General features: G+C 41.3%; 1 protein-coding gene across 3 annotated transcripts in view; it reads left to right on the top strand.

Moving 5' to 3' along the window:
* RARB (retinoic acid receptor beta) overlaps positions 1-13,742 on the top strand; it is a 527,110-nt gene that overhangs the window by 181,284 nt on the left and 332,084 nt on the right. For all 3 annotated transcript variants that reach the window (XM_061587702.1, XM_061587698.1, XM_061587700.1), the window contains exon 2: positions 4,961-5,435. In XM_061587702.1, coding sequence (XP_061443686.1) covers positions 5,258-5,435 — 178 coding nt within the window. In that variant the 5' untranslated portion in view covers positions 4,961-5,257. The remainder of the gene's footprint in view (positions 1-4,960; positions 5,436-13,742) is intronic.

Here is a 13,742-nt window from a genome sequence, read left to right as displayed (position 1 = left end):
TTTCTTTCTTTCTTCCTTTCAGCAAGTCTCTAGCCCTCCTGGAAGGAAAGTTATGGAGCAAAATGTAGAGGTCCCTTTCTAAGTTATTCCTGTGAAATGAGCCAGTTTGGATGCTCCTGCCTGTTAGCATTTTTAGCCAATGAGTGAGGTCAGAGTTGTGATTGATAAGTTATCAATAAGCAATATGAATCCCTGGAGTCCTAAAGAGCTGCTGTTTCCCCCTCCCTTTAAGAGCATTTTTCCTGCTTCTGACTTTTTTTTCTTTAGTCCTTCAGATCTCCATAGTTTGCCCTTTCCCCTTAGCAACCAGGATGCATCTTTCCTGTGCTGAGTTTGCCTGAGATCAGGTAGTGTAATTACTACTACACAATAAACATCCGTGAATGTTAAAACTCTCCTTCCTCCCAAAAAGGGCAAATATGAAAACTTTGCAAAGAGGTGTAGGCATACCTGTTGCTTTGCAGGAGCTAAAAACCAGGGCTTAATTAAGAATTTACTGTTTAGTTGACTTACAGTACAATTTTATACATATCTACTCAGAAGTAAGTCTCATTGTGTTTACTGGGGCTCACGTCTAGGTAAGCGGGTACAGGATGATAGTCTAGGCTTTGGTTTAGAGTTGGCGTTGGGGGAAAACAGGTTTCTTGTGTTTTTAACAGCTGTATGGCAGGCAGAAATTCAATAGGTCAAGTCTTTTCTAGTATGGAAATACAGTTATGGAAAAAGCTTCACCATGACTACTCTCTAACTTTGTGTTATGCCACACTCCCATGGCAGCCATTTTGTGACTGGTTGAAATTTGAAATGTACCTTCTAGTCCAAAAAGATGGGCAACATCTGCATTAGTCTATTGATAGTGTGACTTCCATTCTCTGCATTCTACATAGCACAGAAGTTAGGATCATTTCCAGGCTAAGTGTATAACATAAGCAATTGCTGGGACAAATTGCTGTTAACCCTGTCATGCTATCTATTACTTTCAAGAGCAGTCCTCCAATCAGTTGATTAAGTGAATGGAAGCTGTAAACCCTTTTTTGAATTCTGTCTTAAAACTGATAAGAATTTGAGATGGTATATTTGATCTCTTATTTGTGCTTTGACAGCACAAGTTTAAAACATACTACCAAATACGTTATAGTGAATGTGGGGGAAACAAAAAAGAGGCAATATTTTTTCCTGTTCTATATTTTTCTAAGCGTCGCACTACCTGTGATCTCTTCCGCACAGCCATGTGCCTGTACAGAAGGGTTCATGGGTAGCATAACACTTTGAGGCAAGGCGAGACAAGGTGGGGCAGCAATGGCAGTGGGTGTGAGGCACCCGGCAGCAAGCAAGGTGTGACAGTGGGTGCGAGGCACCCAGCTGTGGTGGCAAGCAAGGTGCAGCAGCAAGCGCGAGGTGCCGGGTGAGCTGTGTGCTGCCCAGTGGTGGTAGGAGTAAATGAGGCACGGCATTGGGCAAGAGGTGTCTGGTGGCGGCCAGCAAGCTAGAGGAGTGGAGGCGGAAGCAACAGGGCTGTGCCCTTGGCCTGGGCCTCGGTAGGTGGGAGACCCATGGAAGGGGTGCTGGCAACCTGTGGGGGAGGGAAAGGGAGTGCTGGCAACTCATGTGCAGGGAGGGAGGGAGAGAGGTGGGAGTACTGGTGACCGGGAGGGAGGGAGGGAGAGAGAGAGCTGATAACCCATGTGCATGGGGGAGGGAGGGGGTGTGTTGGCAACTCATGTGCGGTGGGAAGGGAAGGGGAGCGCTGGTGATCCATGGGATGTGTGCTGGTGACAATAGGCAGGGTTGGTGAGTGAAGCAAGCAGGGGCAGAGTCCCTAGTTAAAAATTCAAATATGCAAGATGCTGCCTGCATAGATCATAACACAGGGACATTTCTCCTTCATCTGAAATAGCTGTGAAAACCACTGGCTATGCACATTTTGATAATTTGTGCTGAGCTATGCACGTTTGTGGCTAAAAAATGCAGTTGAAAGTACAGTATGATTGTTTTGTAAGTAGTATTTTTAATTTCATTTCAGGAGTTCTGGATCATTCAGAATAGGTGAGCTTGTTATAAGTTTCATGTCATAAGCCATGTTTATTCCTCATGCAACTGTACTGAATATAGAGATAGGTTTGTTCAGCATGCTGTCTTTCCACCCCCATCCCTTCCCTTTTTAGATACTTAGGTATGGTGAAATCATGATTTGAGCATAGTCTTCTCCTATGCCAAGCTAGCAAGGATCATTTCATTTTTATACTTCACAAGTGAAATTGCTTTATATGTAGATTATCCCCGGTCTCTCTGTTTATTCTTTTGTTGTTGTTGCTGGTGGTCATCTCAGTGATCACTTTCCTTGTACTCTTTAGCTGTCAGAAGGATCTATGAGTAGTTCATTGCAGACAAATTTTACCACTGCTCCTTTGCAGTAGAAGATATGCACCTTATTAGAATTGTGTTGTTTAGCTGGACCTCTCTGGCCTTGTTTTAGTGAACAGGCTGAACCCCATGTGTTCTCACTGACCAGCTGCTAGGACTATTTAGGTATGCTTTTGCATCAGATGTTCAAGATCTTCAGGTGGAGTGGGGTGGGATGGGGCAACTGGTTTAATCTTCCAGGCCCATCTTTTCTTGTCTGGTTCTCCACTCCTGCCTATCCCTCTCGGAACCTTGCTTGTTTGCCCTCGTAGAATTGTGCCCATTTACCTGGCTGATCTACCTTGTCACTTTGGCTACAAGGGCTGAAATCTTTGCCCTCAGACAGCTGTCTGGGCTTGGCTTGGCTGTCTGCTGAAGTCTCTGGGAATCTTGTCTTGTAAAGACTATTGATGTTGTTTGGGAGTTCCAGGGTAGGTATATACTTGCTTTGGGCTTCACTGAGCCCTGCTGCGATGGCTCTTACACAATAGCACTGTTCAGTCTTTATTGTTCATACAGTTAAGATTGTGCAAGAGAGAGAGCAGGGCCATGCTCACTGGTACTGCCCCTGCTGTTGTGTCCACACTAGCCCTGCCACCCACGCATTGGGCAGAATTTCTGAAGAGGGAGTCTGTTCTGCACATGTAGGCTCCCCATATAATTTAGAATCCTGTGCAATAAGGTTCTTTTAATTTATTCTTAATTATCTTAGCATTTTCATACCATCCAATTAACCATCGGGTGTTCTAAATCATGTGAGGGGCCTAAGCGTACAGAGTAGGCTTTCTGCTTCACATATCTTACCCCAGTGTGCCAGTGAAGAGGGTGAGGCCAGTGAAGACATCACAGTGAACTGAAACCAGCAAGCACTGTCATGCTCTTTCACTCACATTGATGTTAATTGCTTGAGCAAGTAACAACCGAACAGAGCTGGTGAGCTTTCTTGAGCATCTGTTGGGCCTCCATTAACCCTAAAGATATGCCTGCATCATTACATAATTACTGGGCACTAGAATCTGTAGAAGATAATTATATACTTCTGCTGTATCTATAAATGTGAAGAGCTCCATAGACAATATGACTGGACTTAATGCACCTAATAGTCTTTGATACTTTTCCTGACTGAGGAACACTCTGCATCTGTGTAACTTGGCAGGCAGGGAGGCAGATTCACATTAATTTGTTATTACTGCTCATTTGAGTTCCTGCTGCTATCTAATCTATTTCCCATTTCCAGGGTGGTCCTTGCTGATGCTTCAGAAAAAAAATAAAATGACAATCTTGGGAGGGAAAATAAAACCCTAACAGGTCACTATTAAGAAAAATAAAATAAAGCACCATAGATTAAAAACATATACAGTACATTTATCTCTCTTTGATTTGGTGACAATTCCAGGAAAAATAAAACAAGATACAGAGTTTTTACATCTTGGCTATCATCACCAAACTTTTCAACTAGTTTTGTTGTTACAGAGCTGATTTGCTATTGTTTTTGTTGGGTTAAAACATCTGTCTCTATGAATATATCAGTAATATTTGTTCACAGCTGTTCATATTTGAGTTAATATCCCAAATGGGGTCTTATCAGTGCCTTATGTTATCGTTTGCTTCCTACCCCCGGCCCCCGATATTCAGAGGTGAGTGCCATTGCTTATGCATGCAAAATGGCACCATCCATAGACAAGAGGGGAGGTCTCAACAGGCTCAGGAAAAGTGCAACGTATGCAAAATAGATTTTGTCTTATCATTGGGGGGGGCAGGGAAAACAGCCATGGAGGACTGAGCATGCTCAATGGCTACAGAATGAATGCTACCTGACTGTGCGGGTTTTTATTGTGGGGGGGAGATGAGAACAGAAAACTAGGGAAGGGAAATAGAAGTATCAAGGACGGGGAGAGTGTGGCTGGCTGACTGAAACACTGAAAAGGAAAACTCACCCTAATGTTTTGTCACAGAGTTTTTTAGAGTGCCTCCTGTGGTTTACGCTTCTTTGTACCATCTGAGGCCCCATCTGCACTATACATTTAAAACAGTTATATACCACTTTAATAAGTCGTGGCTTCCCCCAAAGAATCCTGGGAATGGTAGTTTTTTAAGCTTGCTGAGAGTAGTTAGGAGACCACTATCCCTCTCGCAGAGCTATAACTCCCACAGTGATTTGCCACCCTGGGCTCCTACTGGGAGGAAAGGCAGGATATAAATCAAATAATAAATAATTTAACAGTCATTTCTTCTTCCCAGGGAATTCTGGGAATTGTAGGCCTGTGAAGGGAATAGGGGTCTCTTAACCCCTGTAAGGATCCTTAACAAACTCTTAACATTTGCAGAAATACAAAGAAATATTATGGGTCCAAAGAGAACTGAACATTCTTAGTGGTCATAAAATATTGATTGACAGTTGAGAGGTGGAGAAACTGGATGTTTCTTTGTTTTCTTCCAGACAAGGTCTGCTGGATTCTGGCCTAATTCAGCAGTTCATAGTAATTAATTAATCAAGAGATTCATCAGCAAAGTTGCTAACTGTTGTTATTTCTGATTGTTTTTCCTCCCCCTGCAGAATATTTCAATAAGCACCTGTAGAGTGAAACATCTGCTCCAGGAAGAAGGGGAAAAAAAGGTGTGGCACAGCACCTGGACAGTTCTCTATATGTGATCACATTAAAAAAAAAAGAAAAAAAGACTTGCCATCACAGCAGGAATGTACCATGAAAATGACTGTAAGAATTCAGCAGTGAGGAAAAAAAGAGAATCCTGATGAATTACTTTTTCAGACTGCATCTGTGGACTTGATATTCTATTTTCTTTCTTCTATGGAATAATGGTACTGGGCATTTCTCTGTGTTGAGGCATTACTATGACAACCAGCAGCCGATCACTTCCTGTACCAACAGTCAATGGACATATGACTCGCTACCCAACACCACCGTACCCGTTACTTTTCCCACCTGTCATTGGTGGACTTTCTCTTTCAACTCTTCATGGCGTTCAAGGTAATCCACCAACAAGTGGATGCAGCACCCCATCACCAGCAAGTAAGTGCTGATTCTTATGTATACCTTTTTTCATACTTTCTGTTTTGAAGTTCAGGCAGGTTCACTGCTTGTTGTTTTAATTTAAATTTAAAAAATAACATACAGAATATAACTATGTGCATTTGTTTGAAATTCTAGTTTTGGTTTTTGAAGTAGGTTTCATTTCTCCAGACATTCATGAAATAGTGTTGGATGCTCTGGTCTAGGGACCCATCAAAAGGTAAAGCCATAGGAGATGCTGTTATGCAGGTGTGATGATGTCTGTTTATTGTGTGCTTATTCAAATATCCCTTGCATGGCCTGCTAATTTATATTCTGATTAATTTATTACATTTCTACCTGTTGGCCTTCCATCGCAGCATGAAGAACCCTTATTTACTGAAGTCTTTAGAAGCTGGCTTTTTATTGCTTGCCTATCATTATTCTAGGCAGTTCTTCTGAATTTTTTACTCTGCATTTTTATTATGGTTTTTACCTCTTGTTACTGCAGTTGCTTTGAAATTGTTGTATTGCTGGATTTGGTTGTCATTTGTTCCTTTAATATATTGCTGTTCTTATTTGTGGTGTATTTTTACTATTTTTGTACTCCACCTTGAATTACAAGTAAAGACGGGTTACGAAATACTTCAAAATAAATAAATAATATAAATCTCCCAACAAACTTGTGAGTTAAAATAGACTGAAGGCTAGTGACTGGTCTGAAGTCACCCAGTGAACTTCATGGGTGAGAGGAGATTCGAACTGGGGTATCCTGTCCTAGACCAGCATTCTAACTACATTTACCATATTGTGTCTCAAGCAAAAAAAGGGTGTTCCTGGGTGGGCCTAAACCATCCGTCGACACCCAGTACTAGCAATAGTATTTTAAAGCTGCATAATTCTTGAAAGTTAGTTTTTATATTTAATGCTGCTTTTCCCTTAACATTTTCAAAACAGTCTTGTATCTTTCCTATTTCCAGTAAATATATATAATCTTGTGGACTGAGAGAAGGATATCAGGATACCTGATATCAGGATACATTTTATATTGTTTGAAATGTGCTAGCTAATTTGGGAGGGGCTTGGAGAAGGTCTTACAAGGATAACCAGTGTGATGCCCTCCAGATATTTGCCAACTCCCATCAATCCTAACCATTAGCCACACTTGCTGGGGTTGATGGGAGCTGGAGTCCACCAACATTTGGAGGACACCCACATTGGCTGCCACACAACAATATGCAGTAGCTGAGATGCAGTTGGCCCATTGCTTAGCTTTGAGCAGTGGTGCCTGAAGGGCTTTTGAACCTCTGGATAATAGAATGTGGAAGTATAGTATCCTCTTTTGTTACCCTGTAGCAACTCTGCTGGTAGAAATGATTTCGGGGAAACAATCCTCTCTTAATTGCCTGTACTAGGTGCCAAAAGAAAAAGGGGGAAGGGGCGTAGCTCAGTGGGAGAGTATATTCTTTGCATGCAGAAATTCCCAGGTTCAGTTCCTATCATTTCCAGTTAGAGCTGGCTCTGAAACCCTGGTCAGCTGATGTTAGTCAATGTAGTCAATAATGAGCTAGATGGACCAGTGGTCTGACTTGATATAAGGCAGCTTCGTAATGTTTCTAAATAGGGAAATTAGCATAATAGGTAGTATGATTATCTGCAGTAATTGGGGGCTCTGTGGGCTTGTTATTCATTGTCCCATGATGGATTATCTTTAGAGAAAGATTAGTAGTGGGGTTTGGTCTTGGTCTCCATAATTTCTCCTTGATTTCCTTAGACCATGATTTCTAGACAAGTAGATACACATTCAGATGTGGAAGTACTATTCATTATTTTCTATAAACTTAAAATGTGTGGTATTTTAAGTTTGGAAAGAGGCTTCCCTGCCTTGTTCTGGTGCAATGTCTGACTAGAAATGCCTTATAGAAAGGGCAGACTTATGATATCTCAGCCCATGGATCATTTAGACAAATAATAGAAGCTTTATCACAAGTCACCTCAAGCGCTTTTGAGTAGATTAATTTTACAAGCATAAGTGGCCTACAGAAAGAGATCTGTAGTAGCGATTTAGTTCCGCTGATGATGCTAATGGGTTTGACTTCTTAACCTCAACCTTTATGACTTAACTTCTGTTTTTATATCAGGTTAACATTAGAAAAATACTTAATAATTATGAGGTTGGTCACAATGTTACAAAGGTCAGTGTGAGGAAAAATATTACCTTTCCATAAAGGTGAACTATAAATTAATGTGAAACTAATAAAAGAAACACTGTGGTCAGATTGAACATTACTATTCCAGAATGATTAGTTGGCCAAGCGATGCACTAACAAAGCAAAGGCTGGTATTAATCAACCTCCTGGTTCATTCAGCAGCATGTATGATGGCACACCATAATTCTTTACCAGTTTTCTTTTTTAGAATCATGCAAAGCCATACTTTTTGAAAAATTGAGATACAACAGCAGGATCATGAAGTGGTAATCCAACTCTTTATAGCAGTAGCCTTTTCTGTAGGTGTAGAAATAATTTTTTCTTCCTTTGGACTCATTCATTGTAAATTGAAAAATAAGTTGGGAAGTGAAAAACCAAAAAAGCTTGTATTTCTTTTCCAGACAATGAACAAGGAAGAAAAGGGTGAAGAAAAAGATTGAATTAACTGTACCACCCAATATTTTAAGTTTCTCATGTTGACTTGAAATTGCCAACAATTTATTTTTAAAAGAACTTTACATTTATCTAGAATCTGAAATAGTTAATCATTCAAAAATCTAGGTGCATGTTTTGTTAATGCTGTTGTTTGTTGAAGAAGAAAATTTACCAGAAGAATAAACAATCTAATTAGTACAATTTAAAAGCCTATTTGATGGTGGTGATTCTGGCAAAAATATCATGATAGTTGGAGCTGGTTCATCTCCTGAATGAATTAACAAGTTCATTCTGCTTTAGTACTAAAATGACTAAATTATCATCCCATTTTTGATGAAAATTTATCTGAAAACAATTGAGAATAATGGCTTATTGTGTACCTACCTTCTAATGAAACCTACATCTCTGAATATGTATTAAGGTTATATTAAACAATAATGTACTTCTACTGAAAAATGATGATTAAATAGAATCTTCCTCATTAGTGATTTAAAATTGAGTCCTTCAGAGAAGGAATTTTTAAATAAAATCAACCTTGGCTAGAAGTGCTTTTTTCTAGCTCTGGGTGGTTTGGCAGCTACAGCCACTTTTGGACAGAGATTACTTGGCTATGGTACTCCATGCTCTGGTAACTTTCAGATTGGATTATTGCAGTGCACTCAGTGTGGGGCTGCCCATGAAGAGGACTTGGAAATTTCAGCTGGTCCAAACTGCAGCAGCCAGATTACTGGCTGGGGTTCTGTTTAGAACTCATATAACCCCTATTTTAAAACAGCTGCATTGGTTGCCAGTTTGTTGCTGGTACTGACTTAAGGTGCTTGTGGTAGTGTTTAAAACCCTAAACAACTTAGGCTCCAAGTATCTAAAAGACTGCCTCCTTCCCTACAGATCCTCTAGGGCAGCCTTTATTTATTTATTTATTTAAAACATTTCTAACCCGCTTTATCTTTCAAGAAACTCAAAGCGGCGAACAATTTCAATATAAAAACATAAATACAATATACATAATAAACTATAATCACTTACAAAAAATAAATATACTAAAACTACATAATAACATATACATGTTATCATAATCTATTAAAATTAGAACATTACTGTTCCTCATTTAAGTTAAACACCATTTCTCCTTAAAAATTTTCCTATTCTTATTCCTATTCCTTATTTAAGTTGAACGCCACCCGGAATAGGAATGTCTTAACCTGGCGACAGAATGCCAAAAGCGAAGAAGTCAATCGCACCTCAACTGGTAATGAGTTCCAAAGTGTAGGGGCGATGACAGAGAACGCTCTATCTCTAGTTCTCGAAAGATGGACTTGTGAAACTGAGGGAATCACAAGAAGGGACTCATCAGAAGATCTCAGGGGGCGGGAGGGTTCATAAAATGACATCCGATCGGACAAATAAACAGGGCCCAAACCGTATAGGGCTTTAAAGGTTAAGACCAGCACCTTGAATTGAGATCGGAAGCTAACTGGCAGCCAGTGGAGCTGTTGTAACAAGGGGGTTGTGTGGGTTCGAGGACCAGCCCCCGTCAGCATTCTCGCTGCTGCACGTTGAACCAATTTAAGCTTCCGAACTGTCTTCAAGGGCAGCCCCACGTAGAGTGCGTTGCAGTAGTCCAACCGGGATGTAACTAAGGCATGTGTAACCTTCGTCAGATCAGACGTCTCTAGAAATGGGCGCAGTTGGCGAACCAGTCTTAATTGGGCAAAGGCGCTCCTGGACACGGCCGAAACCTGAGCATCCAGATTCAAAGCCGAGTCCAGAAGCACACCCAAACTGCGAACCTGAGTCTTCAGGGGGAGTGTAACCCCGTCCAACACAGGTAGATTCCCTATTTCCAGGTTTGTCCCACGATTGACGAAAAGCACTTCTGTCTTGTCTGGATTTAATTTCAACCTATTGACCTTCATCCAATCCATCACTGAGGACAGGCACTGGTTCAGGGGTCGGACGGCATCTTTGGCGTCAGGAGGGAAGGAAAAATAAAGCTGGGTGTCATCTGCATATTAATGATATCGGACTCCAAACCTCCGAATGATCTTACCCAGCGGCTGCATATAGATATTAAATAACAAAGGAGACAGAACACAACCCCGAGGAACCCCACAGGTTAAAGGCTAAGGGGCTGAGCGGGAGTCTCCAAGTATTACCTTCTGCATCCGGCCCTCCAAGAAGGAACGAAGCCAGCTCAACACAGTCCCCCCTAGCCCCATCCTGGAAAGCCGGTCCAGAAGGATACCGTGATCGATAGTGTCAAAAGCCGCTGAGAGATCCAGAAGAACCAACAGGGACACACTCCCCCTGTCGAGTTCCCTGAGGAGGTCATCTACCAAGGCGACCAAAGCCGTTTCGGTCCCGTGGCCAGGTCTGAAGCCAGATTGGAGAGGATCAAGATAATCCGTTTCATCTAGGAAACGTTGAAGTTGGGTAGTCACCACCCGCTCCATGATTTTACTTAGAAAAGGCAGGTTGGAGACTGGTCGATAATTACCTAAACACAATGGGTCTAAGGCAGGTTTTTTCAGCAATGGTTTTACAATCGCCTCTTTCAGGCATGCCGGAAGGAACCCTTGTTGGAGAGAAGCATTAACCACCCCACAAACCCACATGACCAGGCCCCCTTTCCCAACCAGTGTGCCTCCAGATGTTGTTGGGCCACAATTCCCATCTTTCCTGACCATTGGCAGTGCTGGCTGAGGCTGATGGGAATTGTGGTCCAACAACATCTGGAGGCACACTGGTTGGGAAAGGCTGCTCTAGGGTGTTAAGATCAATAGACGGACAGAGGGGGACCTCTTGGCAGTTCTGCCCACCTCAAAGCTTTGAGGTGGTGGTGGTCCGGGAGAGACCATTTTGGTAGCAGCCCCTACGGCTGCACACTAGCTGCTTCAGAAGCAGCCAGACTGTATTCTCCGGCTTTGTTTTAAAACATGTTTAAAATGCATTTGCCCATGCCTGGACACATCTCCCTTCCCCATTGCTGATCTCAGATCTTTTAGGACCACCCACAGCAAAGTGTTGGGCCAGTCACTGTCTCTGCCCAACATACAGCAAAGCGTAATTTATATTCACACCACAGAGTGGCAACAAGTTGATCTATCAAATAGTTTTCATTTCATCTTCAAGCTGATTTTATGGAGAAATGCACTAAAGCTGCATTTCCTCAGGTTTTGGAATAAAAGGGGCAGAATTTGATAGCACGTGTCTCCATATGCATCTGCTACCATCATTATACAGCTTTTGTCATATGCTGAAGGTGCATCTCTTTACTCTGACCTTTGACACTTGAGAAATATATATCACTCCAGTTGTGATTGTAATTTGTTTTACTTTTTTTTTACTATTGTGTTTTATATTGGTGTGACCGCCCTGGGGTGAAGGGCGGATAATAATATTAATAATAATAATATAAAAATGCCCCCCATCAAAATGAGTAGGAATCTCTGTGCACACAAGAGATCCATGCACACACATTGCAAACCTCTCCATTAAAGTGTAAGCAATGTTTCTTAATAGTCTGAAAAAACAAAGCATGTTTTTAGGGAATGAAAGTGAAGACTGTAAATCACCTGGTTCCCCTTGGCTAAAGGCTTTCGTTCATAACTGCTTTTAAAATATTTGTTTCCCTGTTGTATGTACAGGTATTATTTACAGTGAGAATTCCATGTGACACTTTAAAACAAAGTTTTACTTAAGGTATGTCATTGGGTGGGTGGGTGTAGAATCCGGCACCTGCCTTAGCTATCAATTATGTGTCCTTGCTGCATATTTAGGGTATAACGAAAATGAGTCTTGAGTTGCATGTGCTTGTTTTCAACTGCTTATTAAACAGAGTAATCTCAAATTTAAAAGGATGAAACAGTTACACCGTCCATTGAGCCCTGAAGGGAAAGGGAAGTCATTGTCATCCTCTTTGTCCTTGAGTCACTGTTTCTACCTACAAAATAGGCTTACATCAGTAATATTCATAAATGATTTACAAAACTAATTCCTGTGTAATAGGTTAGGATTTCAAGTTTTTATGTTGCTACCAGATGTGTTATCAAACATAAATTACCTGATCCAAAAAACCTGTGATAAGTCCTGTCACTTGTAAACTCCCTGAAGCAAACAGCCGCTTTATTCCTCCCTGTTGGAAAGTTATAATTATTTTTAAATCCTTCAACCATTTGTTTACAATTAAATCACATTAGACCTTTATAATTACACAAGCAGACAGACAAAAGCTGCTGAAAACTAGACCTTAGTTTAGGTACATTAAAAAACCTCTCTTCCTACATAGACTGCTTGTCAACAAAATTAACATCACTAGGATCTGAAAGTGAAGATAATGCAAATGGTTTGATAGGTGTTATGAATCTTATGGCTGCTTGTGCTGCAGTCTCCTGAAAATCTAATATCACCACTGAGTGCCAAACATTAATGAAAAAAACACTCACAATACTTTTGATGTCAAAATTAATAAGACCTATATTTTCTCTTATTGTATAAATGGACAGTGTTAAAAGTCCATAAATGTTATGGGATACCACCATTATACTGTTGGGATGGATATATACATTAGTTTAAATTATATAGCCATGAGAGTGGCTGCATACTATAGCCAGCATGGATTTTTTGCATTCTGCAATGTTAAATTGAAAATAACCCCCATGCTGTTCTGATGCTTCCCATAAGCTCATTTCAAACCAAAACCTTACAAAACTGAACTCAGAAAGCTTGCTTAATAACCCTCTACATTTTCATGGTGATACACAAAACTATCAGAGAGAATTGAGAGTTTAAAGTGTAAAAAGAGAGAGAGAAAAACCAGACCCCTATTGGACTTTTTTCTGTCAGAGTTCTCATAATTTGTTGAAATTCATTAAAAATCAGCCATGTTCACAGAGTACCTGTAATCTTATTACTGACCTTGCCCCATACTCTGACCTTCATCTTCTGCAGTTTAAAACTTAAAAACATGCCTGGCCGATTTTTAATTAATTTAAGAAATTCAGTATTGAAGATAATTATAAGGCCCGGGCATGCTCAGTAAGAACCAACTATCAGTGTTCTAAAAGCAAGGCTCACACCTGCTGGGCTTGCCTGATAGGGGCCACACGCACACCAGGCCTGTATTTCACTTTAGAGTCTTTAAACAGTCCTGGCTTTCCCCAAAGAATCCTGGGAAGTGTAGTTTGTGAAGGTTGCTGAGAGGAGACTCCTATTCCCCTGAGAGAGCTCCAGTGGCCAGAGTGGTTGAATAGTCAGCTGCTCTGATTGAAGCTGTGTGACAGGAACAGGGCATCTCCTAACAACTCTCATGATACCGTTCACAATGTTTTCCTTTTGGAAAGGAAAGAGGCTTCCCCTCTGCCCAGTGTCCACCCACCCAATCTCTTCCCCTTCCCTGCCCCTCCCCTTCCCTCCCTCCTTCTCTCCTTCCTCCCCTTCTCCCTTCCCTGCCCCTTTCCCAGATTTCACCTATCCTAAGCATGATTGTACAGGAATAAATCCCACTGAACTTAAAAAGCTTGCAAATGATCAGACCTGCCATCTCCTCCTCCCACCTATCCCCTCCCTCTTATCCCTTCTCTCCCTCTTCCTTTGCCCCTCCATCCTCTCCCCTTCTCCCCCATGCTCAGTTTCACCTATGCTAAGCATGATTGCATGGGAGTAAATCCCATTGAACTCAATA

This window comes from Rhineura floridana, chromosome 10 (assembly GCF_030035675.1).
Source record: "Rhineura floridana isolate rRhiFlo1 chromosome 10, rRhiFlo1.hap2, whole genome shotgun sequence".
In the NCBI taxonomy this organism is placed as follows: Eukaryota; Metazoa; Chordata; class Lepidosauria; order Squamata; family Rhineuridae; genus Rhineura; species Rhineura floridana.
This window is presented reverse-complemented; position numbering and strand designations above follow the sequence as displayed.